This window comes from Canis aureus, chromosome 19, assembly GCF_053574225.1.
Source record: "Canis aureus isolate CA01 chromosome 19, VMU_Caureus_v.1.0, whole genome shotgun sequence".
In the NCBI taxonomy this organism is placed as follows: Eukaryota; Metazoa; Chordata; class Mammalia; order Carnivora; family Canidae; genus Canis; species Canis aureus.
In genome coordinates this window covers 54,045,580-54,072,662 of record NC_135629.1, presented here as the reverse complement: position 1 = coordinate 54,072,662, position 27,083 = coordinate 54,045,580, and the positions used below count along the sequence as shown (strand labels likewise).

At 52.2% G+C, this 27,083-nt stretch overlaps 2 protein-coding genes and 1 pseudogene across 15 annotated transcripts in view; all 3 read right to left on the bottom strand.

Annotated features, from left to right (window-relative positions):
- HNRNPM (heterogeneous nuclear ribonucleoprotein M) overlaps positions 1–27,083 on the bottom strand; it is a 276,948-nt gene that overhangs the window by 160,607 nt on the left and 89,258 nt on the right. The window lies entirely within an intron of this gene.
- LOC144289381 (ubiquitin-like FUBI-ribosomal protein eS30 fusion protein pseudogene) lies at positions 7,675–8,231 on the bottom strand (annotated as a pseudogene).
- CERS4 (ceramide synthase 4) overlaps positions 13,405–27,083 on the bottom strand; it is a 32,361-nt gene continuing 18,682 nt past the window's right edge. For all 4 annotated transcript variants that reach the window (XM_077860166.1, XM_077860165.1, XM_077860164.1 and 1 more), the window contains exons 2-11: positions 20,288–20,461; positions 18,188–18,305; positions 17,445–17,563; positions 17,291–17,348; positions 16,955–17,005; positions 16,535–16,627; positions 16,190–16,318; positions 15,731–15,837; positions 13,973–14,129; positions 13,405–13,884 (exon numbers count right to left, since the gene is read on the bottom strand). In XM_077860166.1, coding sequence (XP_077716292.1) covers positions 13,708–13,884; positions 13,973–14,129; positions 15,731–15,837; positions 16,190–16,318; positions 16,535–16,627; positions 16,955–17,005; positions 17,291–17,348; positions 17,445–17,563; positions 18,188–18,305; positions 20,288–20,460 — 1,182 coding nt within the window. In that variant the 5' untranslated portion in view covers position 20,461 and the 3' untranslated portion in view covers positions 13,405–13,707. The remainder of the gene's footprint in view (positions 13,885–13,972; positions 14,130–15,730; positions 15,838–16,189; positions 16,319–16,534; positions 16,628–16,954; positions 17,006–17,290; positions 17,349–17,444; positions 17,564–18,187; positions 18,306–20,287; positions 20,462–27,083) is intronic.

Sequence of the window (27,083 nt, the reverse complement as noted above, 5' to 3'; positions counted from 1 at the left end):
TTGCAATTCCCATCTTTTCATGTGCTTATTTGCCATGTGAATATGTTTCAGAATTAGACTGTGGTTGCAAAGCTTTGTAAATACAGTAAATGCTACCAAAGTTTGCTTTTATTTTTTTATTTTATTTTATTTTATTTTAATTTACTTTATTTTATTTTATTTTATTTATTTTATTTTAATTTTTTTAAATTTATTTATGATAGTCACAGAGAGAGAGAGAGAGAGAGAGGCAGAGACACAGGCAGAGGGAGAAGCAGGCTCCATGCACCGGGAGCCCGACGTGGGATTCGATCCTGGGTCTCCAGGATCACGCCCTGGGCCAAAGGCAGGCTCCAAACCGCTGCGCCACCCAGGGATCCCATTTTATTTTATTTTTTATTTTATTTTTTTTATTTTATGTAATTTAATTTATTTTATTTTTTACTTTATTTTATTTTATTTTATTTTATTTTATTTTATTTTATTTTATTTTATTATTTTATTATTATTTTTTTTTCCCCAAAGTTTGCTTTTAAATGTGCTATCTGCCACTGGAGTTTAATTTTGTTATGTGCATTTCTTTTTTCTTTTTTTTTTTTTTATTTTTTTTGTTATGTGCATTTCATCTCCATAATGAAACCAAACCCCCCCCCCCAAAAAAGGTGAAAGATGAGTCAGCATATTTGTGTGCTGATGGGAGTAATCTGGTGCAGAGGGAGGATTGTTGGGGTGGCTCCTTGCATAGGCAAGTGGGTTTGGGAGCTGGTGGCCGCCTGGCTTTGCCTGGGATCCGGGTGCTTCGCTTACCCAGAGCAGCGGGAGGGAAGGCTGGGCTGGCATGTGGGTCTAGATGCAGGTTGGCAGGTTGGCGGGGGTGATGACTACGGATGTGTCTTTCTGCTGGTTTCTATTTTCTCAGTGATGCGTCTGCTGTGCCACATGGGTGGGGGCATGATGTCTGGTGCGGGCACGGGGACGAACGGGCTGTGGCTTCTGGTTTTGCCAGCGCCTCGAAGAACGCAGGGAGCTACCTGTAGGTGGCACTGTCTGCCTTTCCCATCCAGCCCCGAGTTTCCTTTGCACCACGTGCTCATTCGGATTCATTTTGCAGCTCTTCCCGGGTGTTCCAGCATTTGCCTTTGTCTCTAACCTTCCTCACTCACTGCTCCATCAAGTGACCTTCACCTTTACGTTTTCCTTATCGTGAAAGATACATAACACGGGGGCGCCTGGGTGGCCTAGTCTGTTAAGCATTGGACCCCCTGCTCAGTGGGGAGCCTGCTTCTCCCTCTCCCTCTGTTCCAACCCCCCCTCATGCTCTCTCCCTCTGTCTCCCTCTCTCTCAAATAAATAACATCTTTTAAAAGGTATATACATAACTTGAAATTTACCGTTTCAACCATTTTTAGGTGCACAATTCAGTGGCACGGTGTGCCACCATCACCACCATCTGCTTCCAGAACTCTACGTCTTGCAAAACTGAAACTCTGTCCCCGTTGAACACAGAGCGTCCACTCCGGCTCTCCCCATCTACTCTCTGTCTCTCTACTGCTCTAGGGACCTCGTAGAAGTGGAATCAGACAGTGTTTGGCTTTTTGTACCTGGCTCATTTTACTTAACATAGTGTCTTCAAGGTGTGTCCATGCAGCGGCAGGTGTCAGGATTTCTGGGTTTTTTTTGTTTTTTTTTTAAAGGTGAACTTCCTTCCACGTATTAGAAACGTGACAAGCCTTTGAAGCTGTGCTAGTGTCTTTCTGCTGTTTATGGTTTCTGCTTTCCTCACTGCTCTGCTGACAGACTTGCAGGGATGTTGTGTGGGCTGCACCAGCCCTATCATTCCCAGGTCCGAATTCAGAGAAGGCACACATGGTGTGCTGGCAAAAACAAGCCTGTCAGCTGACAGAGTTAAATTACCCTGATTTTCTGAGGTTAACTCATCTGTGCTTCGTGGCCAGATTGCCCTTGGTCATGATGTAATTTCCTGCCCCCCCCCCCCCCGCCAATGGTGAAATTCAGATAGCAGTATTTTATTTAGGATTTCTGCTTCTAAGGACAGTAGTGAAGATTGGTGCTGATTTTCCAATCTACCTGTTTTTATTTTTAGCGAGGTGAGATTTACATGAGAAAATGAACCCTTTGAAAGCAAACAATTCGGTGACATGTAGTGCATTCACAGTGTTGTACAGCCACCACCTTTGGTTCCAGAACGTTTCCATCACCGCAGAAGGAAACCCCATACTCATTAAGCAGTTCCTTTTCTCCCCTCCCCTCCCCTCCTCCTTTCTCCTCCCCTTCCCTCCCCTTCCCTCCTCTTCCCTTTCCCTTGGTAACCACCAATCTGCCTTGAGTCTCCATGGACTTGCCTACTGTGGAGATTCCATAGGAACAGAATCCTGCACTATATCGCTGTCTGCGTCTGGCTTCGTTCCCTTAGCCTCAGAATTTCGAGGTGCATCCGTGTTGTACCCTCTTTGGTTTGGTTTGTAGGCTGCACCATCCTCCAGAAAGGAAATCAGCTTTTCCCCCCCTTCTTGCTCTCTTTTCCTATTCCTGATATCAATCTGCACCAGGTGAGAATTACCTGCTACCTGAGATGCTGATAAAACTTGACTGGAACACCCCCTAGGTTGTGTCTTTTAGGGAGACATACTTGTCCCACCATTATTTCCATGTCAGTCACATTTATGGATATACTCAAGTTTTCTGATTCTTTCTGGTATGATTGTTTGCATTCTATGTGTCCTCCCCATGAATGTATTCGTTTCCTCTAGATCTTCAGCTTTATTGGCCTATAGTTCCTTAGTTTTGTTTTGGTGTGTTCTTTTTTTTTTTTTTTAAAGATTTTATTTATTTATTCATGAGAGACCCAGAGAGAGGCAGAGACACAGGCAGAGGGAGAAGCAGGCTCCATGCAGGGAGCCCGATGTGGGACTTGATCCTGGGTGTCCAGGATCAGGCCCTGGGCTGAAGGCGGCACTAAACCACTGAGCCACCCAGGCTGCCCATGTTTCGGTGTTTTGTTTTTACCACCCACCCCCATAGCCACCAATCTGTTCTTTGTATCTGAATTCGGATTTTTTTTTTTTTTTTGATTCCACGAGTGAGGTCATGTGGTGTTTGTTTCTTTTTTTTTTAAAGATTTATTTATTTATTTATTTTATGATAGACATAGAGAGAGAGGCAGAGACACAGGTGGAGGGAGAAGCAGGCTCCATGCCAGGAGCCCGATTCGGGACTCGATCCCGAGACTCCAGGATCGCGCCCTGGGCCAAAGGCAGGCGCTAAACCGCTGAGCCACCCAGGGATCCCCCCCGCTTTTTAATTAATTAATTAATCAATTAATTATTTTTTTTGGTGTTTGTCTTTCTCTCTCTGACTTATCTCACTGAGCAGAATGCCCTCAAGGTCCATCCCTGTTGTCGGAGATGGCAGGATTTCCTTCTTTTTTTGAGGCGAACCCTCTTACGTTGTATGTGTTCATTTTCTTTATGCACTTCCTCATCCACGGAACGACACTTAGGTTCTTTCTTATGACTTGGCTCTTGTGAATCCTGCTGCAGGACTTGATGCGGAACTTGATCCCAGGACCCTGGGATCACGACCTGAGGCTCAACCACCGAGCCACCCAGGTGCCTCTGTTCAAGACAGATGTTATTTCCTTTAGGTTAATACCCAGAAGTGGAATTACTGAATCGATGGTAGTTCTAGTTTGTGTTTTGGAGGACCTGCGATATTCTCACCCAGCATACTGTTAATCACCCCCGTTTGCTTCCCACCGGCAGGCATACAGGGATCTCCTTTCTCCCTGGCCGGGTGCGGTTGTTATTTCTCATCGTTTGGCTGGACACGATTGTTATTTCTCATCGTTTTGACCTGCAGTTGCTCTTAACCTCCTCACAAATATTTTTAAAATTCTACTCACTTGCCCCTGGCTCATTCTCTCCAAGTGTTTATCTCCTTAGTCTTTCCAGAGAGCCAGGGTTTGGTTTTTATTCCTGGCATTTTGGTTCCTCTTTGCCCTCTGTTTTGTCGATTCCTGCTTTATCTGTGTTATTTCCTTGTTTTCTTGCGTCCGGTTTTCTCTATTGTGCACTTGCTGGTGTGCTGCCAGGTCCCCTCTCTGGCCGAGCTTAGCCTCCTGCCGTGGGAGAGCCTGGCTGGGTGCCTGTCGTCCTATTCAGAGGTCCTGGCCAGGCTGATGTTCTCTCAGTCCTGGATTGTGAATCTAGCATCTGCATGGGCTTTTCAGGGCTGAGTGGTGGGGACAGGGCTGGGGACTGAGGTGTACCAGGCAAAAGGTATTAGCATCCATCGGGGGTGGGGAAGCCTGGTGAAGAAGAGGTGAGGGCAATCCCAGAAGGCTTCCTGGAGGAATAGCCTTGTCTGGGCCGAGGTGGGTGATGGAAGTAGGCTCTAAACGGTGAGCCTTTAGCATCTTGAAGAGGGCTAGTGGGCCCTCTAGACAGGACCCTCTAAAGAATGGATAAAAATCTCATATCTAGGGGCACCTGGGTGGCTCAGTGGTTGAGCATCTGCCTTTGGTTCAGGTCATGATCCCGGGGTCCTGGGATCGAGTCCCACATCGGGCTCCCCACGGAGCCTGCTTCTTCCTCTGCCTATGTCTCTGCCACTCTGTGTCTCTCATGAATAAATAAATAAAATCTTCAAACAAACAAAAACACCTCGTACCTAGAATGAAACAGAACAACCCTAGAGAAAGCACACAGACAGGCAGGACAGCATGCCTGAGTCACTAGTGTGCAAAGAGAAACACATGAAGACACACTGGGGAACACGGTGGAGCACGTATGAGCTGTAAGCGGTGTGGGCCTCAGTGAGCATCAGGACACCCCCGACCTGAAACCAGGTCCTCAAAGACTTGTACACAAATGATCTTAGCAGCATGGTTCACAGTGGCCAGCGACCGCAGGGTCCGGCAGCAGAGGAATGCAACAACCCGATGTGACCTAAGCCACACAACGGAATATTATTCATCCATGAAGAGGAATGAAGGCTAATGAACAGCATAACGAACCTTCCGAACACAAGGCCCAGGGAAAGGAGCCAGACACAATAGGTCACGTATTGTGTGATTCCATTGCTTGGAAGAGGCAAACCCAGAGAGGACGCAGATGGGTGGTTGCCAGGGGCGCGAGGAAGGAGGAGGGGAGAATGAGTGCTCACGGGGTGGGGTTTCCTCTTGGGGGGGGGAACGAAAAGATCTTGGACCTGGAGAGAGGTGGTGGTTGCGCAATCTCATAAATGCACGCCACGCCACTGAATCATTCACTTGAAAATGATTCATTTTATGTGATTTTTATTAAAAAAAATACACTAAGAAAAACTCTTCCATTGTTTCCATAGATTTGGAGTATGAAAGGAGAATCTAGCCTGCTCTCTGCAATCTCCCTGTTTCCTGTTTGCAGTTTCTTTTTGTTGTTGTTGTTTGTTTTTTAAGAAATCTCTACGCCCAGCCTAGAGCTCCAGCTCCCGACCCTGAGATCAAGAGTCACGTGCTCCACCGACTGAGCCAGCCGGGAGCCCTGCCCCACCCCCGCGCTGTTCTTGAAAGCTTTTTATTGTTTTATTGTGAAACGGCATCTATAAAAAGGTGTGCAAAACAAACATCGTGGATACTTATAAAGTGAACACCTGCTTACGCCCACTTTTCGGTTAAAAAACTCATTCTCCCCCTTTTTTTCCCCCTCCCATTTTATTTGACTGGAATTTTGGCAAATATGAAAAACAGAAATATTAATAGAAAAAAAGTAATAATCGTCGATATCTCTAACACCTCAAATTCATTACCGTTGGTATTTTGATATGTTTGCTTCTACTATTTTCTGTGTGCCTTTGGTAAAAATATGCAAATAATCGGGGCGGGGGGGGGCACCTGGCTGGCTTAGTTGGTAGAGCATGTGACTCTTGACCTTGGGATTGTAAGTCTGAGCCCCAAATTGGGTGTAGAGGCTACTTAAAAAAAAAATCTTAAAAAATATATACAAATAATTTTTAAATAAATGCATCTTTAAAAAGTAGGAAGTAATAATGAAATTGCCTTCTGGTCTCTAACTTCATTACCTGCTACGATATAGTCCTTTAGTCTATGTTAGAATTATATATTCCATAATTTGTTTCGTATTTTTATGTAGATGTTGCGATTCTACGTGTATTGCAACTTGTTTTCCTTTACTCAACAGCATCTTTTGGCTGCCTATTCAGGTTGGTAATATGACTGTAATTCGCAGATACATGGCACTGAATCACAGGCATTTTGCTAGGACATTTCCCTGTTACGGGTCTGTTGGATAGCTTTCCTTTTTCCTACTAGCCACAAAGCCCCTGTGGCCTCAGTCCCGTTGTGTATGAGATGCTGAGAAGTGAGGTGTGGGATTGTGGGGTCAGCATGTTTTCAGCCATTATTATTATTATTTAAAGATTTTATGTATTTATTCATGAGAGACATAGGCAGAGGGAGTCCTGCGCGGGCGGGACTCGATCCCAGGACTCCAGGATCACTCCCTGAGCTGAAAGCAGACACTCAACTGCTGAACCACCCAGGCATCCCTATTTTCAGCTATTATATTAGTGCCTACTTCTCTTCAAAAATGACCCACATCAATTTCCACTCCACACCCAGGCCCCCCAGGAAAATATAATTTCCCCCCAAATCTCATTAATGTTTGATATGGTCGAACTTAAATTTGTTTTCCTACCTCATGGTTGGGAAATAAGTCTCGTGGCGATTTCTTTCTTTTTTTTTTTTTTTAAGATTTATTTATTCATGAGAGAGAGAGAGAGAGGCAGAGACACAGGCAGACAGAGAAGCAGGCTGCATGCAAGGAGCCTGATGTGGGACTTGAACCTGGGAATCCAGGATCACACCCTGAGCCAAAGGCAGGCACTCAACCGCTGAGCCACCCAGGCGTCCCTCGTAGTGATTTCTTTTTTTTTTTAATTTTTATTTATTTTATTTTTTTTTATTTATTTATGATAGTTACAGAGAGAAAGAGAGGCAGAGACACAGGCAGAGGGAGAAGCAGGCTCCATGCACCGGGAGCCTGATGTGGGATTCGATCCTGGGTCTCCAGGATCGCGCCCTGGGCCAAAGGCAGGCACCAAACCGCTGCGCCACTCAGGGATCCCATCTCGTAGTGATTTCAATAGGCATTTTCCTGACTATAAGTGAGGCTGATTGATTTTTTATATGGCTTAACCAATGGAGGCACCCAGGCACCCAGGCATTTTTCATTATAATAGAATCCAGCCTATCAATTCTTTTTCTCATGGACCACGCCATTGATGGTATGTCTGAGAAGTTACCGCAAAACCCAAGGTCATCTAGGGTTTCTCCTGTTATGTTCTAGGAGTTTTATAGTTTGGTATTTTTACATTTAGCCTTGTGATTCATTCTGAATTTATTTGTGGAGGGTATAAACTCTGTGTCTAGATTCATTTTCGCCCTGTGGACGTCCAGTTGTTCCAAATGTTCCATCATTGTGGAAAAGATGGTCTTTTCTCTACTGCATTGACTTTGCTCCTTTGTCAAAGATCAGTTGACTGTACTTGTGTGGGTGTATTTCTGGGCTCTGTTCTCTTCCATTGATCTGTTTGTCTGTTCTTTCACCAGTGCCATACTGTCTTGGTTATCACAGCTTTGTAGTAAGTCCTGACATTGGGTAGTGTCGTCCTCTGACTTTGTTCTTCTTCATTTTTTTTTTTTTTAATGACTGAACCAAGTGGCTTTATTGGGGAGAGCCAGGATTACAATGGACTTAAGAGTTGGCATTGGGGCCCTTCTTCTTGCCAAAGGTGGGCACAACATTGACAAAGCGTCGGTTGTACTGCATTTGTCGCTTGGCTCGGCCTGTCTTCTTCTTTTTCTCCTGTTCGGCCACCTTGGGAGTCTGCCCTCTTACTTTCCCAGCACAGGCCAGGGAACCATGGACTTTACCTCCAAGCATGCGGCTGGCTACCTCTAGGGTGGTCAGAGCCTCCACTCCACACTGACCTAGGGTAGCCTCATCCTCTAGAGGCGAGCCTGCCAGGAGCAGGACTTGATCTTCCGGGGCGATGCCCTCCAGTGAGGCTACATGAGCCTTGATTTGGGCGACCATCTCCTGGCCGGTCACCTCAAGGGTGTGTAGCTCCTGGGCGCGGACAAAGAGCTGCATGTCGGCGACTGAACCGCGGATACCGCAACAGCTACCGCGAAGATGGAGTCGAGAAAGAGCGTTCTTCTTCAATACTGTGCTGCCTCTTGTGGGATTTTGCTTTTCCACATAAACCTTAGGGTCAGGTATTGTTAATACTGAGAAAACTTGCCGGGATTTTGACTGGAAGCACATTGCATCACATCAAGTTGGGAAGAACTAATGGGTTGCCAATATGGAGTCTTCCTGTCCATGAACATGGATACCTCTCCATTCATTTAGTTCTTCTTGTATTCCTTTCATCAGGTTTTGTACTTTTACTCATATAGAACTTGGATGAGGGGTGCCTGGGTGGCTCAGTCGGTTAAGCGTCTGCCTTCAGATCAGGTCATGATCTTGGGGTCCTGGGGTTGAGCCTCGTGTGGAGTTCCCTGCTCAGCAAGGAGTCTGCCTCTCCCTCTCCCTCTGCCTCTGCCCCTCCCTGCTCACTTGTGCTCTCTCTCATAAATAAATAAAATCTTAAAAAAAAGAACTTGTACCTTGTTAGATTTATACCACAGTATTTTTAAAATTTTTTTTAAAGATTTTTTTATTTATTTATGATAGACAGAGAGAGAGAGAGAGAAGCAGAGACACAGGCAGAGGGAGAAGCAGGCTCCATCCCAGGAGCCTGACGTGGGATTCGATCCTGGGTCTCCAGGATCGCGCTCTGGGCCAAAGGTAGGCGCTAAACCGCTGCGCCACCCAGGGATCCCTAAAATTTTTATTCATGAGACACACACACACACACACACACACACACAGAGAGAGAGAGAGAGAGAGAGGCAGAGACACAGGTAGAGGGAGAAGCAGGCTCCATTTAGGGAGCCTGACGTGGGACTCGATCCCAGGTCTCCAGGATCACGCCCTGGGCTGAAGGTGGCATTAAACTGCTGAGCCTATCGGGCTGCCCTATACCACAGTATTTAATTTTCAGCTGATCATGTAAATGGTATTGTGCTTTTATTTTATTTTTTTAAAATATTTTATTTATTTATTTTTGAGAGAGAGAGAGAGAGGCAGAGACACAGGCAGAGGGAGAAGCAGGCTCCATGCAGGAAGCCTGATGTGGGACTCGATCCCGGGTCTCCAGGATCAGGCCCTGGGCTGGGCTGGAGGTGGTGCTAAACCCCTGAGCCACCTGGGCTGCCTGGTATTGTGCTTTTAGTTTCAAGATCGACTTTTTAATTGCTGGTACATAGGAAAGTGATTGACTTTTGTACATTAACCTGTTATCTTGCTATATTACTATAACAGCTTATTAGTTCCAGGAGGATTTTTTTTGTCCATTATTTTGGATTTTTAACAAGATTTTATTTATTCATGAGAGACACAGGCAGAGACATAGGCAGAGAGAGAAGCAGACTCCTTTCAGGGAGCCTGATGCGGGACTCGATCCCAGGGCCCCAGGATCACGACCTGAGCCAAAGGCAGACGCTCAACCACACAGCCACCCAGGTAGCCCTATTTTGGATTTTCTATGTAGATGGTCATCTCTGTGAACAAAGACAGTTTTATTCCTTCCTTCTCAACCTGTATCCCTTTTATTTCCATCTCTTGTCTTATTGCATCAGCTAATACTTCTAGTAGGATCTTTGAAAGGCAGTTCTACATCCTTGCCTTGGTCCTGTTCTTAGTCAGAAAGCTTCAAGCTTCTCCCCACTAAGTATGATGCTAGCTGTGGGGTTTTGGTAGATACTCTTTATCAAATTGAGGAAGTCCCCCTCTATTCCTAGTGTACTGACTTTCCCATGTTGTTGTTTTTTATTTTATTTTTATTTTTTTCCATGTTGTTTTTTAATTGTGGTAAAATACACGTGACATAAAAATTACTATTGTAACTGTTTTTAAGTGTATAGTTCAGTTACAATTCACATTGTAACCAATCTCCAGAATCCTTTTTATCTTGCAAAACAGAAACTCTATACCCTTTAAATCATTCTTCATTTTCCCTTCCTCCTGCCCCTGGCAACCCCCATTCTGCTTGCTGTGAATTTGACTACCTTAGACATGTCGTAAATGGACTCACACAAGATTTGTCTGGCTTATTTCAATTAACATAATGTCCTCAAAGTTTATCTATGTCACAGCATGTATCAGAATTTCATTCCTTTTTAAGATTAATATTCCATTGTATTTCCCCATGTTTACTACTTCTACTTCTGTGACGTGTTTGTTCATATCCTGTTGACCTCTTTTCTTTTGGGTAGCTCTTCTACTCACTGATATTTGGGGGTTCTGTTCTTTTCTTTCTTTTGATTATAAGTAATCTCCACATCCATTGTGGGGCTCGAACCCACAATCTTGAGATCAGGAGTCATGTGCTCTACAACTGAACCAGCCAGATGCCCTTGGGAGTTCTTTAGTAAGATTCACTCTGAAAAAAAAAAAAAAAATCTCTACCCACTAAATAGGTATTTCCTATTCCGTCCCTTTCTCCCAGCCCCCTGGTAACTATAAATGTGCATTCGATTTTTTAAAATAGGTTTAGCTCTTCTAGAAATTTCACATAAAAGGAACTTAAAATGTGTGGCCTTTTGTGTCTGGCTTCTTTGGTGTAGTTTAACGTTTTTGGGGTTTGTCCACGTTGTAGCATGGTTTAGTATTTCCTTTTTCTGGCTGAGTAATATTTCTTGGTATGGATATGCCACAATCTGTTTACCCACCTGCCCACCGATGGGACATTTAGGTTGTTTCCTAACCAGCCTTTTGTTTTGGTGATTGTGAATGATGCTGCTATGATGCTGTATATTCATGTACAAGTATTGTTTAACTGTTTTCAATTCTCTGGGTGTGCACACCTAGAGTGGAAATGTTGGGGTCATATGGCAATTTAACTTTTTGAGGAATTGTCAAACCACAGTGATGGTTAATCACTGGTTAAACTGGTTAAGTTTTACATTCCTACCAGCAAAGTATGTGGGTTGTTCCTTTTTGCACATATTTACCAGCAGTGTTTTATTTTTTGTTTTGTTTTTGCTTTTTATCCATCCTTATGGATGTGAAATACTCTCTTGTGGTTTTGATTTACATTTCCCTAGGACTTACGATGTTGAACCTCTTTTCATGTGCTTGTTGGCCACTCGTGTATCTTTGGAGAATGTCAGTTCAAGTCCATTGCCCACTGTTTCCTGTTGCTACTGTTGTGTTTCTTTTCTTTTTTTCTTTTCTTTTCTTTCTTTTTTTTTTTTTGCTACTGTCATGTTTCAGGAGTTCTTTATATATTCTGGGTACTAGTCCCTTTTCAGATCTATGGTTTGCAAATATTTCCTCCTGTTCTGTAGGTTGTCTTTTTGCATATCCCTTTTAAGTTACATTTATTATGAGTATCTGTCGCCACGCTTCGTAAGTCTGAAGGCCAAAACAGTGGCTGTATGTCTATCTGAATCCCATCGTCCTGCCCCCAAGCTCAAATGTAACATCACAATTCTGTTTATATTTCCCTTTTACTAATGAAACAGCCCCACTAGAACAGATGTTCCTGCCTAAACGGTAATCATTTCCTTTGTTGTTTTCAACTCTAGAATTTTACACGATGCTGAGTGGATTTCTAAAACGATTATACCAACTCACACTTCCCGCTGTTATATTCTTGATCCCCGTCTTCTCTAACACTCGCTTTGTCCAGTTTCTTTCTTTTTGCCAATCGAATGGGTCTAGAGTGGCATCTGCTAGCCTCGCTTTGCATATCCCTGGTCCTTAATGAGACTGACTCCCTCTTCTTGTGTTTATTGGCCTTGACTGTTTGCTCTGCTCTAAATGGCCCTGTCTTTTGGTCCTATTTTCTTGTGTAGACCGGTTTGTCATTTCTTGCTGACTTGTAAGTGCACTTGGGGCTCACCATGACCGGTCCCTCTTCCCTGCCAGTCCCAACAGTGGGTGTCGACAGTGTTTGTGCCAGGACAGCTGGTGAGAAAGGGATTTCACTGTGATCTTTGGTTGCCCCTTGCTTCCGTTGAGCGAGCTTGAGCGTCTTTCCGTTTGCACCCTTCCTCCCTCCTCCTCTTCTCAGATCAGCTTTTTTTTTTTTTTTTAAGATTTTATTTATTTCAGAGGGAGCATGAGTGTGGCAAAGGGGGCAGAGAGAGGGAGAAGCAGACTCCCTGCTGAATCCCAGGATTCTGGGATCAACACCTGAGCCGAAGGCAGACGCTTCACCGACTGAGCCACCCGGGTACCCCTCAGATCAGCTCTCTTCATAGATGTTTGGAAACCAAGGGCTAATTGATTGTCTTTCTCTTAACATTCGTCCTTCACATTCCTTTTGGGTAACTCCTGCTTGGATTCTCCTTTCCCTTCCCTCCAGGTCTTTGCATCTTGTCCGATCTTGTCTGAAACATCTCCTTCTCCCTAGTCCCTGCCTCCTCTCCCAGCGCCTCTTCCTCTGGCCCCTCAGGGTCTCTCCTTCCTGTCCTCCTGTTTGCCTGTCCCTTCCCTGTCCTTCCAGTCTCTGTTCCCAGTGTCCCTCCCAGCGGAGACAGAGAGGCCCTTCCTCTTCCCCTTTGTGGAGCAGCAGGACCAGATTCACCCCCCTGCCTCCCCAGGGTCCAGCTTGGGGGTCTTCTGCTCCCCCCACCCTCCTAGCCCTCCTCTTCCTCTCCTACCTCTGCTCCTCTTGTATTTCCCCTCTTCTGTCTCGCTGTTGGTGATCTGCCCCCTAACACCCTTCCTCTCCCCCGTGTCCCTGTCCTCTGCTACCTCCCACTCCCATGCCTCTTCTCTTCGGTGCCCCTGGAGGCGGCACATCTGGCCCTGCATGGGGCCTTGTGGCCCTGATTTCTGGAGCTGGGGGTCCCGGCTCCCTCAGCCTGTCTCGAGGAGGGTGCCCTGCCCACAGAGGGCTCCCCAAGAGGTGGTGACCTTCCCTGGGCTGATCCTGGGGAAGCCCAAAGGAACTCCTCTCCTGGGCCCGATTTTCCCCCTCCGGGGGCGGGGGTGCCCAGAATTCTGCAGCCTTGAGCAGTGGCTGCCCAGCCTCTGACATATGTGAGCCCTGTACCGTGTCACCTGTAAGCTGGGGCTGCGCGTGGCTGGCCCAAGGCTGTCCTGTGTTGGAAAGAGGTGGCTTGGCTGCAGTGTCAGCTGGGAGCCAGGGACTCACCTGGGGAGGTGGGGGGGGGGCATCTTCACTGCTTGCTGAGTCCCTGGGGGCAGATGGGAGTGTAATTAGAGTCCCCTGGGGGCCTCCGGGGATGCAGGAGGAACTAGAACAGGGACATAGCTCTCAAGAGAATGTGGCTCCGTTCAAGTTTTATTGGACGCCTTTCAGCCTGGAGGTGGCTCTGGAGGGCTGCAGCATCGACCTGCTGCCCACCCTCCCGAGCTCTGTCCAGGTGCCTGAGGGGAGGAGAAGGGGGGAGGGGAGAAGGGGGGAGGGGAGAGGAGGGAAGGCATTGAGGGGGCTGGAGACAGATCATCCGCCCTCCTCCTGACCCTGGGGGAGGGCTGTCCCCGTCTCCAGAGCCTCCAGTCCAGCAGCCCCACAAATCCAAGCCCCAGGGCACAGGGGCAGGCCCTCGAGGCCATCCTGGGCTGGCTATGTGGTCGCAGTGTGCCCGTTGGCCACCCGCCCCACCAGCCGGCTCCGGGGACCGTCTGCGGGGGCCGCGCCGGGCCTGTGAGCAGCGCCGTTCTTCAGCAGCAGGTGCTCCTGGGCCACCTCGCCGTCGCTCGAGTCGGACTCCTCCACGTCGCTGCGGACATCCTTCTCCATCTGGGGAATGGGGGGGGGGCATGAGGCGTGGGCGGGGCTGGGGGGGCCCACAGGGAGGCACATGCCGGCCACCCCTCCCCGGCCCTACCCGGCCCTTCTTCACGAAGCTGTAGATCATGCGAAGGATGAGGCAAGACCAGAACACGTGCAGCAGCTGCAGCGCCATCAGGAGAGTGTTGCAGAAGTAGTAGCCGAAGAAGGTGTCCCACTGGGCAATGGAGTCGTAGTACGTGGTGTAGAGGATCCTATAGTGGGGGTGGGGCAGGACCCAGAGGAGGGGCTTCACCAGCGGCTGCAGCCCCGCTCACTTGTGTGGCCCTCCTTGCTCCAGAACCTTCCATGGCTCCCTCTGCGCACCCCACCCCCGAGTGAGTGACAGCGATGCTCTTTAGCTGGGCATTTAAGCCCCTCTCCTCACCGGGTCACATTAAGTTGTTAGAACTCACAGCTTCCTGACTGGTCGTTCATGACCTGGAACCCCAAGGGGATGCTCAGAGGCCCAGCTGCTCCTCTGGGTGTTCTTTCACACTTTCTCTTCTGTCCTCAGAGCCCCGGCAGTGAGCTCTCCCAACCCCCCGCCGGCCCCCAGCTTGCCGGTGGGATCATCAGTGATGGGCCTTGCTCAGCCAGCTGGCCCGCCCTCCCCGATGCGCCCCCACATGGCTTCAGGGCCTCCACAGGGTCCCCTGACTGGCAAATATCAGGGGGCTCGAGGACAGGGCTCCGTCCACACCTGGCCCCCTGTGGCCCCATCTAATCTTGTGGTGCAAACTCTGCACATTTATGCCTCTCTCCAGAAGCCCAGGCTGGTGTGCCCATTGCCTCCTTCCTGACATTTCTGGGGTCTCCACAGACCCCTCAAACCAGCACAGCCAGAGCTGAGCTCTTGCTCCTCAAGCAGCAACTCTGAGCTCAGACCCATTTCGTGACCCTCAACTGACCCTGAGGGTACCCACCTGTCACCTGCACTGGTCCAGCTCTACTGGTCACAGCACTTCACATGGCCCAGCACAGTCTCCTCCACCCCACCTGCCGAGCTCCGCTGCCCCCCTTGCCAGTTCCTGTTCCGGCCTCTCACCAGCTGTTCCCCAGCAGCAGCCACCAGAGGGCACCTGTGAGCCTGGTCTGTCCCTCTTCTGCCCACAGCCCTCCAGGGCTCCCTCCTCACTGGGGTAAAAGCCTATGTCCTCCCTGAGGCCCCCAAAGCCCCCAAAGACCTGCCCTGTCCCCTCTTCCCTACCCCACCTCGCTCACTGGGCTCCAGCCACATGGGCCTCCTTGCTGTACCTCCACACCAAGCCTAGTCCTGCCCCAGGGACTTTGCACATGCTGTGCCTGCTGCCTGGACCACTCTTCCCCTAGGCTCAGTGCGGTTCTCTCCCTCCAGGCTCTCTGTGTGAATGCCGTCAGTGATGTCTTCGCTGACCACCCTAATTCCAACTACCTACACACTTCCTGTGCCCTTCCTGACTTCATTTTCTCTTCAGCACATCACTCTCTCATGCTTTATATGCTATTTGTTTACTGTATTTATTATAGTCCTCACTCACCCATGTCTGCTTCATTTAACCAAGCGATCTTCATGTTGCTCCCTGTGCTGTGAGAGGCTCAGCAAACCGACTGGGCAAAGACTTTAGTGAGCAGGTGCCTGAACCCTGCCTCCTCCTCTATGTGGAGAATGTCTGAGCCCAGATTTCTGCCTCTCCTACCACTGGGCCTTTGCATACACTGTGCCCAGTACCAGGAAGCCTGGAAGCCTCCCCCACACCCCCCGACTGAGGATGAGGCAGGGCTGGATCTCAGACACACCCACCCTGCGCCCCAACCGACCCGAGGGCAGACTCACCGCGTAGGGAAGAGCACGAGGCGAGTATAGAAGAAGACCAAGGAGAAGACGATGAAGAGGGTGTCGCACACCTTCCTCCAGGGCGTGTAATTGAACATCTTACCGGCCTGGGGAGGGCAGCAGAGAGAACCGGCCTCAGGCCAACGGTGAGGGGGGTGGGGCTGGTGGAGCAGGTGGGAAGGAGGATGCTGCAAAGGGCAGGGCTTCCTCTCCAGGAACTGCCTAGAAAGGTGAAGCAGTATGCCTCTGGGAGGGGGCGTGAGAAACTTCCTTTCCCTGGAGGCCAGAAGGGGGCGGGGCCCCGTGGAGGTGGAGCCTCGTGGAGGTGGAGGTGGGCAGGGGCGGGGCCTCACGGCCGGAGGTAGAGGGAGGCAGGGCCTCGTGGAGGTGGAGGTGGAGGGGGCGGGGCCTCCCTGGGCGGAGGGGTCAGGCGCAGGGGTCAGGCGGGGCCAGGCCCACCTCCAGGAGGTAGTCGGAGGCGTCGTGCAGCAGCAGCACCAGGGAGCCGATGCGCAGCAGGTTGGAGCTGTAGGAGAAGCTGATCAGGATGATGGTCACGAAGTGGTGCGCCACCTGCTCCTTGAAGTCCTGCGGGAGAGGGTGGGTCACGCAGGGATGAGGCTGGGCGGTGAGGCGGGGGAGGGGTAGCCCACCTGCACCTTGTGGACCCGGGGCCTCCCATCTGAGGCACTGGGGGGGGAGGGGGTCTGAGAGTTTGGGGTGAGGCCACCCCTCCCCGTGGGAGACTGGGTCACAACTCCCCCAGGGCCTCCCTTCCCAGCCAGATCCTTGGCCTGGCCTCACCTTGCGCCTGACATCAAAGGGCAGCGTCATCAGCAGCGAGATGTAGAAGCTCAGTTCCAGGAGGTACCAATAGTACAGGGCCGGTTTCAGGGGCTGTGGGGTGCGGGCCAGGTTAGCTGCGGGCGGGGAGGCTCCCCCGGGGCAGGGTCATGGCTCAGGGCCCCTCCCTGTTTGCTCAAAACCAGGACCCTGGAATCCCAGTGAGTGAAGAAGCAGTGAGCTCCCTGTCCCTGGGGGTAGTCAAGGGCAGTGGTTTTGTGGCAGCTCCCGCTCTGAGTTGCCTGGCGTCTAACCCCCTTCCCTTACACAGGGGAGGCAGAAATACAGAGTGGAACTCAGGAATCGTGTGATGTCCAGGTGGCTGAAGGAAGTCTGACCCCCCCACTCCCCCAGCCTGCAAGCCCCCCACCTGCCGCTCACCTGAAGCGGGTAATTGTCCCAGCACATTTCCGGCATCCACAGCCACGACTCCTGCGGGGACGTGGAGTCTGAGGCTGCCCAAAGGTCAGAGCCTGGCCCTCTACCCGGTGGGGGCGGGGGGGCTCCCCAGGGCTGCTCTCACTCCGACCCCCGCTCCCACACACAGCAAGTCCTCCGCTGGCACCTGAGTGGACGCCTGCCGCGACCTCTCCAAGTGCTCTCCCGGCTTCCGCACACGCGCCCTCCTCTGCCAGAGCCCCTCCACCCCCACCCCACCCCCACCCCACCCCACGCCCCCCAGTCCAGGCCCAGGGCACCAGCACTGGGGACACTCACGTGGTAGAGGATCGACAGGCCACCAAAGAAGGCGCAGGCGTAGAAGCTAAACCTCCAGCTGTGGTCAGGGAGGGAGCCCATGAGGCAGCGGCCGGAGGGGCCCTCCCCCTGCACCCCCAGGGTCCCCCCTGAAATTGGCCTGCCCTGGGCTCACCTGGCCTCACAGAACTTCTTGGTCAGGCAGGGCCGGTCCTGATTCCGGCGCCTCCGGAACCAGCGCTGGGTCTGCTGCAGCGTCAGGCCGCACTGGGCAGCGAGGAGGGCCATCTGGGGCTGGGGGGAGGGGGGAGGGTCACCCAGGGCTCCCTGGCCCTGTCCCAGGACAGATGAGACCCAGCTGTGTACCCCCACTCCCACCCCAGACCTCGCCTGTAGGACTGTCTACCTATGGACATGGGAAGTAGGGAGGCCCATGGGGGTGGGGGGTGGCCCCCAAACAGACCACATGAAAACCAGCCCTGCTCACAGGAGAGGCAGGTGGCTGGTGGGGACTGGGGCTAAGAATGGGGCTGGGGGTGGGCCAGCCTCCTCCCCCACAGAGCTTTATTCTATACCCTTCCAGAACAGTGGCTCCACTGAGGCCTTGCCTCCTACCCTACGTGCAGATGGAGGCTGACAAGGGAGGGAGAGGGCCCTGACTGCGGACAGCAACGGGGAGGTCGCAGGCCTGCTCTGGTTGCCCCAGAGGCCTCCCTGCTCCCCCTGCACCCGGCCCAGGATCTGTTCCCCTGACAGCTGGGATGGCTCGCGGGGGTCATGGCTGGTGGGGGGCAGGACAGGAGCACTGTGGGGGTGCAGAGACTGCCCCGGGCTTTCCCCGTTCCTGACAATCAGGCCCCACCCACAGGGGGCTGTGCAGGCCGATGGCGATGGAGGGGGGTATGGGGGGCCTCTCACCTCCTTGGGCTTCCACCCTTTCGTGAGGAAGTATTTCTCCAGAGTGGCATTGGGCTTCACCGGCTTCCTGGCCTGATCTCGCACACCTAGCAACCGGCTCAGGGGCAGGCCAACAAATCTGGGTTCAGGGGAGACAGCCTGTCAATCCCGGTGGGGAGACCGAGGCTCAGAGGGGCCAGGTGGGACGCTGGGAGCCTGGTGGGGTGGCCTGGCCACTGCACCGGGACCGAACCCAAGAAAGACAGCTGGGCGGTGGGTCTTCAAGGTGGGGATGTGCAGGTTAACTTGCGGGGTCTCGGGGAGCTCCACAGAGTCCCAGGAGGGAATGAGAATCCCCTCACTGCCCGTCTCACGGTGCTCCGGGCCCTCACGCCGGCTGCACCTTCTTCCCGTGTGGACAGGTGGAGGAGCCCGATCCCCGGCCCATCACCAGGGGCCCCCAGGGCCAGGCGTCCGGATGGAACTGCATAGCCAGCATCCCAACGTCACCCTTCATTTGGGGAAACTGAGGCTCGGGGCAGCCTAGGGAACTCATTCCAGACTCCATCACAACGGGGAGCGGAGGAGGACAGGGCTGTCGTTTACCAAGTGCTTACACCTGCCAAGCAGGGGTGCAAGTCCACGGTAGGTGCTGGCTCATTTCACTATCGTCAAGGTCCCTACTGTCCTGATGGGTACATTGAGGCTCAGGCCAGAGAGGTGCCCAAGGTGACAGAGCAAGGGAGGAGCAGACTGGCCCAAGATTTATTTTAAAAATGGCAAAAACCGGGGCATCGGGCAGCCCGGGTAGCTCAGAGGTTTAGCACCGCCTTCAGCCCAGGGCGTGATCCTGGAAACCTGGGATCGAGTCCCATGTCGGGCTCCCTGCAGGGAGCCCGCTTCTCCCTGTGCCTGTGTCTCTGCCTCTCTCTCTGTGTCTCTCATGAATAAATAAACAAAATCTTTAAACAAACAAACAAACAAACAAACAAAAAACCGGGGCATCTGGGTGGCTCAGTGGTTGAGAGCCTTCGGCTCAGGTCGTGATCCTGGGGTCCTGGGATCGAGGCCCTCACAGGGAGCCCGCTTCTCCCTCTGCCTATGTCTCTGTCTCTGTGTCCCTCATGAATAAATACCATCTTTAAAAAAAAATGGCAAAAACCTCTGCCTTCGACCCTGGAAAGGCTATCTCACCCCCACGGCCCTTTGAAAGGAGAAGGGGCAGGATGTGGTAACTAACCTCTGATGAAGCCATCAGTTAAATACACCCCCCCCCCAACCCCAGGCTGCAGTAGGGAACCTGGACACAGTCTCGTGCCCTCCCGCCCTGTGGGAAAGGTGGGGACTCACCCTTACAATCCTGACGGACTTGGGCCCCTTAGAATCCCTCAGGCAAAGCCTCGGTCCCAGATGACCTACCCCCTGTGTGACCACAGACCGGGCCCCTGACCTCTCTGTGCCTCCATTTCCTATCTGTAAAACGGGGACCATGACAGTCCCGCCTCACGGGGTCGCACCGAGAGCTGAGTTAAGACGCAGCTCAGAGCAACGGTGAGCCTGGGGCAGGCGTTCAGGGAGGGGGTGGTGGTTGGTGTCAAAGAAATAACCACCTCAGTGGGTCTTCCCCGGGTGCCCTGGGTCAGCCTGTATCCAGGGCAATCCTCAGGAATGGAGAGACCAAGCAAGATGCACGATGCTCCCATGTCCCTGCGGTCAGGGCAGGACAAAGCCAGGGACCCCAAGTGGGGGCCAAAGGGGGGGCTAAGGGCTCCAAGGGGGTCGGGGGGGCTGGAGGGGCCCAGCCTACAGGAGAGAGGCAGGAGCGAGCGGGCAAGAGTTCCTCTGCTCACTGGCCTCCGCAGAGCCATCCTTGGTCAGCAGAGCAAGGACCTGCCCCCTGGGGCTTCCACCCATTCGCTGACGACGCTGGCACACCCAGCCTAGTGCGTGACCGCAGCCCAGCCATCAGAGGCTGGACGAGTGTGGGCGGCAGCAGCTCCAGGGGGCCCGGGGAAGGCACGGGGGCTCCCAGCCAGGCTCCACCCAGGACGAAGCCACACAGGATGGGCAGCCGGGGTGAGCAGCGCACCCCCTGGGAGTGGCAACGACGCAGACACTCACCTCTCGAAGGTGAAGCGCATGACCACCAGGGCCAGCGCCAGGGGCAGGGCTGCCAGCAAGTCCCGGGGGTGAGCAAAGACCAGGCCATCCCGGTCCTCCAGGACAGCCCACGTGTTGTTGGGTGGGAGCCAGAACCTGTCCTGCCAGAACCATTCGTTGAGGCTGGACCACATCCTGTGGGCACAGGGTCCGGTTAACAGGAGCTCGGCATGCGGGAGGACCCCCCCATCCCCACCACCCCTCCCCAGGGCCTGGTGACCTCGGCTTTATGACTGCCCGTGTCAAGGACAGACTTGCGCCGTGTGCCCTCGGGCAAGTGACCAGACCACTCTGAACCGCAAGCTCATGTGTCCAACGGGGACAGCCGCCCACCCGTCAGCCCAGCCTGATGAGGCCCACAAAGGGCTGCCCCGGTGCCTGCTGACCCTCAAAGCACACCTCGTGAAAACACTCATTATTTGGCACCTTATGGATGTAAAAAAGGCAGCCAGAAGTTACGAGACTGGCTGACGGGGGCATAAGCTCGGGTTCCCAAGCGTCCGGGAAGGTCTCCCACACCGCGGGGAGGTGTCCCCAGCGCAGCCCAAAGATGCCAAAGTTGAGGAAACCCGCAATTCCCTCCCTGGCCATCCTCCCAGGCGTGAACGCCGGCACCGCCTGCCACGAGGCTCGGCCGCAGAGCCCAGTGCGTGGCCGTGCCCGCCAGTCCCTGGAGCGGCAGGCAGGGCATGAAAGCTCCCCAGCGCCGTCCTGAGGGGCCCCAGCAGCTCTGCCCCCCCCCCCCACGATCTTAAGACAAGTGATCCGCCCCCACACTGGTCCCCACTCGGGATGTTTATTTGTCCTTACATCCATCCATCTGTCCATCAGTCCCATCTCATCCATCCATCCCCACTTCATCCATCCACTTTTTTTTTTAACATTTTATTATTTATTCATGAGAGATAGAGAGAGAGGCAGAAACACAGGCGGAGGGAGAAGCAGGCTCCATGCTGGAAGCCCGATGCGGGACTCGATCCCGGGACTCCGAGATCACGCCCTGAGCCAAAGGCAGATGCTCAAACACTGAGCCACCCAGGCGTCCCTCCATCTGCCTTCTTACCTGCTGATCTGTCTGTCCATCCACTCATTGTCTGTCCAACCATCTGTCCCTCCAACCATCTACCAGCCCACCCACCCACCAGTCATCCATCTATCCATCCAGCCCGTCCTCTGTTCATCCATCCACCTGCCCACTTGTCTGTCCATTCATCCACTTGCCTCCCCATCTGTCCGTCCGTCCATCCATCCATCCATCCATCCATCCATCCATCCATCCATCCATCTTCTTACCTGCTGATCTACCTGTCTGTTCCTCCACTCATTTTCTGTCCATCTGTCCCTCCAACCACCTACCAGCCAACCCACCCACCAGTCATCCATCTATCCATCCATCCCGTCATCTGTTATTTCATCCATCTGTCTGCCCACCTGTCCGTCCATCCATCCATCCATCCATCCATCCATCCATCCATCCGCCCAGCTAGCTACCTGTCCATCCATCCATCCATCCATCCATCCATCCATCCATCCATCCGCCTACCCAGCTGTCCATCTGTCCAACCATCCATCCATGAGGTGTTCTCTGATTGACTTATGCCAGCATGTGGCTAGGTGTTGGGGACACAGCAGGGAAAAAAGCAGACACATTCCTATCCCCATGGAGCTCTCAGCCCAGCGGTGGGGAGGGGGGTGGGGGCAGCCACCACACAAGTAAACAGATTCATAAATGAGATAACACTGTGTGCTGGGGCCTGCTAGAAAATAAGCAGGGTACCATGATTTTATTTATTTATTTTTTTAATTTTTATTTACTTATGATAGTCACAGAGAGAGAGAGAGAGGCAGAGACATAGGCAGAGGGAGAAGCAGGCTCCATGCACCGGCAGCCCGACGTGGGATTCGATCCCGGGTCTCCAGGATCACGCCCTGGGCCAAAGGCAGGCGCTAAACCGCTGCGCCACCCAGGGATCCCGGGTACCATGATTTTAAATGGGGTGACCAATGAAAGCCTAAGGAGTTGCCATCTGAGCAGAGACCCGGAGACAAGGAAGGCCTGGGTTTATGCAGAAGAGAAAAGGGGTGGTAGGGAGGGACTTTCAGAGAAATAAGCAGCAGGTGCAAAGGCCCTGAGGCAGAACTGAGCTCAGAGTGTTGGGGGAGCAGCAAGACACCCCTGTGGCTGCAGCAGAATGAGTGATGGGGAGAGAGGAAGGAGGGGGACAGGGGCAGGTCATGCAGGGCCTGTGGGCTTCAGGGAGGAATCTGGATGACTTCCCCCAACATGCATGATTAAAAATTTCAAACCCACAGAAAAGCCAAAAGAATTTACAGGGAACACCCACAACCCACCACTAAGGCCTACTGTCCACAGTTTGCTCATCTGCTCTATTGCACATCGGCCAGCGCATCCATCCTCCCCTCCATCCCCCCTCATCAGGCCATCTTATTTTTCTGGATGCATTTTTAAAGTAAGCAGCACACATCAAGGGACGCCTGGGTGGCTCAGCGGTTGAGTGTCTGCCTTCGGCTCGGGGCATGATCCCGGGGTCCTGGGATCGAGTCCCACATCGGGCTCCCTGCGAGGAGCCTGCTCTCTCTCTCTCTCTCTCTCTGTTTCTCATGAATAAAAAGCAGCAGACATCGAGCCCCATCACCTCTAAATATTTCAGGATGCAGATCATTAGCTAGGCTTCAATATTTGCTAATGGGTTTTTTTTTTTCCCCTTTCAAGGTAAAATTTACTAGGGCGAAATGCATAAATCCTTAAGGGTACAGCAGCCGAGTTCAGACAAATGCAGGTCCCTGCGTGATGCAGCCTCCAGCCACGAACATTCTCGTCCCTCCACAAAGCTGTCGTGCCCCTGTTGGTCAATCTCCATCTCCCTGTCCTAAAGGTACCCTCTGTTCCGAGTTTTGTTTCCACCGCATATTTATGGTCTGTGCTAGAAGTTCACATACATGGAATCGCACACCCCACCTTTGTGTCTGGCTACTTTCACTCCGTGTAATGTTTCTGAGATTCATTCACGTCATGGGGTCTACCGGTAGCTGCTGCTACTGCTTTATTATTATTATTATTACTAAATCATGGATACGTATAAATATACCACAACTGGTTATTGCCTTCTTGTTGATGAGCAATCGGGGTTCTCCTTTGGGGTGATTTTGAGCAAAGCTTTGAGCAAAGCTGTTATGAACGTTCACACCTGCTGGGTCAACCCCCAGGAGTGTAATTCCTAGATCCCAAGGCGGCTGCCTGTTTGACTTCATAAGCAACAGCCAGACTGTGGGGTGGCTGTACCATTTTCCACTTCCACTCGTGGAGTCTGGAGCTTCTGTGGCCCTTGGTTTTATTTTAGATGAGGAGACAAGCCGTGGGGTGTTGGCGGCCACGTGGGAAGTGGCCTTCTCGAGGCCGCAAGGAGGTGCTCTCCCCTGGGAGGGGGTGGAGAGGAGGGGCACATTTCTAGAGACTCTTTGTTTTTTAAGTAAGTTAGTTAGATTGATTGATTACTTATTTATTCATTTATTCATTTATTTTCTCTACACCCAGCATGGGGCTCGAACTCACGACCCGACCTGGAGATCAAGAGCTGCACACTCTTCCGACTGAACCAGCCAGGCACCCCTGCAGAGATATCTTGGAGGCAGAGCCCCCAAGAACTGAACACCCTCAACATATGAGCCAGAGGGAGAGAAGCACACCCATCGGGCTCCATTTCTGTAAAGTTCAACGGCAGGCAAGACCAACCTAGGAGGCTGGCATTAGTTTCCCGTGGCCACTGTCGCACGTGCCCACTCATGCGGGGGCTTACAACAATGCAGCTTTCTTCTCTCACAGTTCTGGGGGGCCGGAGTCTGGGAGGGGTCTTGCTGGGAGGTTGGGAGGGGCTGTGCTCCTTCGGGAGCTCCAGAGGGGGGATCCCTTCCTGCCTCTTCTGGCTTCGAGAGGCCACTTGCACTCCCGCCTTCTGTCTCCAAAGCCAACATCACTGTCTCTCTGATCTCCTGCCTCCCTCTTATAAAGGCCCTTGTGATGACATTAGGGAATCTGGCGTCAGCCCCCATCTCAACGTCAGCTGACCAGCAACCTCTACTCCTCTTTGTCACACGAAGCTCCAGGACTAGGATGTGGGCACCTTTAGGGGTCCTGGGTAGGCTTAATTCCACCTACCACGTTGCTGGACATCGGACAGGCGACTGCTCTGGGGACAGGCAGTGACCAGAGGGGCCCTGTGGGGTTGCCTGAGGCTGGCATGTTCTGTTTCCTGATCCAGGTGCTATTCTGGTTGAGAAAATTCACTGGGCTATGCATCTATGATGCGGGCCCTTCTCTCTCTGCAACTTAAAGCGTCTGCATTTTTATTTTTTATTTTATTTTATTTTTTTTAATTTTTATTTTATTTTATTTTTTTTAATTTTTATTTTATTTTATTTTTTTTTGCGTCTGCATTTTTAAAGTCTACAATTCCATTTCCCACGGGTGGGCCTCTCCCCAACCCCACGATGCCAGCCGGCTGTCCTACAGCTCAACTCAGTTCCAACACTCTACCTGGACACAGCCTGGGAGTCCCCAGGCTCAGTCCTCTGTCACTGGCCCGCTGCCACTTGTGTCCAAATTAAATCATTGTCACCTATGCTTCTGACCAACTGGGTGTCAATCACGGGTTCCCAGGACCCTCTCCTTGGGTTTGAGTACTTGGCTGGAGTGGCTCACAGAACTCAGAAACATTTCACTTACTAGATGATAAGGTTTTTTTTTTTTTTTTTTTAAGATTTTATTTATTTATTCATAAGAGACACACACAGAGAGAAGTAGGCTCCCTGTAGGGAGCCTGATGGGGGACTTGATCCCAGGACCCCAGGATCACGACATAAGCCAAAGGCAGACACTCAACCACGGAGCCACCCAGGTGCTCCGATCACAAAGTTTTATTACAAAAGGACACAACTCGGTCAGGAACAGCCGATGGAAGAGACGTAGAGAGCAAGGTGCAGGGGAGGGGTGCTACATCCACACGTACGACTTTCCCCAAATTTCTATGTGCGCACCAACCAGGAAACTCTCTGAACCCTGCCCTTTGGGTTTTCAGGGAGGCTCATTACGAAGGCAGGCTTGATTCAATCATTGATCACTGATGATGAAGTCGACCTGCAGCCCCTGTCCCCTCCCTGGAGGCGGGAGGGGGTGGCACTGACCGGTTGCACCCTCTATCCACAATTGCTTTCCCTGACGACTGACCTTCCCTCTTCCTCGGGTGACTCTGGGCCTTTCCAAAAATCACCACCTTACCCTAACAAAAGACACCTTGATCACTCTTATCATGGGAAATTCTAAGGGTTTCAGGAGCTCTGTGCATGACCAGGGACAAAAATGTATTTCTTATTCTACATTGCACTATCACAAGTCAGATACAAAAAAAAAGAAGAATTCCCAGAGTCCGAGTCTCAGAGCCAGCATGTGGCCGACGTGCACGTCCATGGGGATGTGTGGAACGGCCCAGGGAAGCGTGGGGGTGAAAGAGCATCCCGCAGACCACGCCGCGGGGCCTGTGGCAGTCAGCGAGGTGGCTACAGTGGCAGCAGCTTGACAAATGGTCCAGGGTGTGTGACTGTGGCTCGTCTAGAGCCACAAGGCTCCGATGGCCCAGAGAGAATGGACAGATGCAAGCAGGGACTCCCGCCTGGGTGGTTGATGGCTCTAGGAGAAACCGCCCTCGCTAGCAGGCAAGGATGGCTTGATCCCGTGCACACGCACGCCCAGCCTGGCATTCCCGCCTCCAACCAGAGCCCCACCCACTGCAGGGCATGTCCAGCCTCCTCCTCAGCCGCCCTCCCGCTCGCCCAGCAGACCTTCCTTCCCCCTCCCCAGGCCCAGCGCAGATGGAAACACATGGGGAGCCCCAGGAAAGCCCCCAGCCAGCCAGAGCCCAAGCAGGTCCCTAGGGATCCAGGCCCCCAAGCCCATGTTCGTCCCCCCAACTCCAGGGTGGTGCTTCCAAATCATGATGAGCTTCAGAGACAGGAGGGAACACATGGGGGCAACGGCATCTTCCAATCTCGGGCCTCCGCTGATGTCACAGCTTTCAAGCCCACCATCCACGGCCTGACACCGTCTGCTCCCGCCACACCATAGGGTTTCACACGGCCAGCTTCTCCAAGTGTGCCCTCTGCCCAGAATGCCCGTATCCAATATTTATTGCCCTGTGCTGGGTGCTGAGGACACTAAACAGTGAGGGCAGCGGGCAAGGGCTCGGTCTCCACAGGGCTCACACTCCTTCCTCGGCTGTCTGGCAAACTCCCATGCATTCTTCAAAACCCAGTTCATTTTGTCACCTCCTCCAGGAGGCACCTCCCGATTGCCACCACCTTGGATTTAGTTTAAAGCACACTCCCACAGCCCTGCTTCACTCACCGTGAGGTTGGGAGTGAGTCATGAAGTCTTTTTTGGAGACTGGTGGGGGGGTGGGGGTGGAGAAGGAAGGAAGCATGACCAGCCTGGAACCCCAGTCCCCTCAGCTGAAGCAAGCCCAGCCCTTTCTGACCCACCTTGACTGCAGAGGTCTCAGCCCTGGAAGCTGTTCTCTGAACTGTCTGTCCCCCTCCCAGCCACTCACCCTCTTGACAAAGAGACACTACGGGATGAGAAGAAAACGGGGTCTGAGGCCCAGCAGACGGGCCGAGTCCCAGCTGCAGGACTCCCAGTCCTGGGGGGTGGGCCTCACTTTCTCCACCCACGTGTTGGTGGGACAGG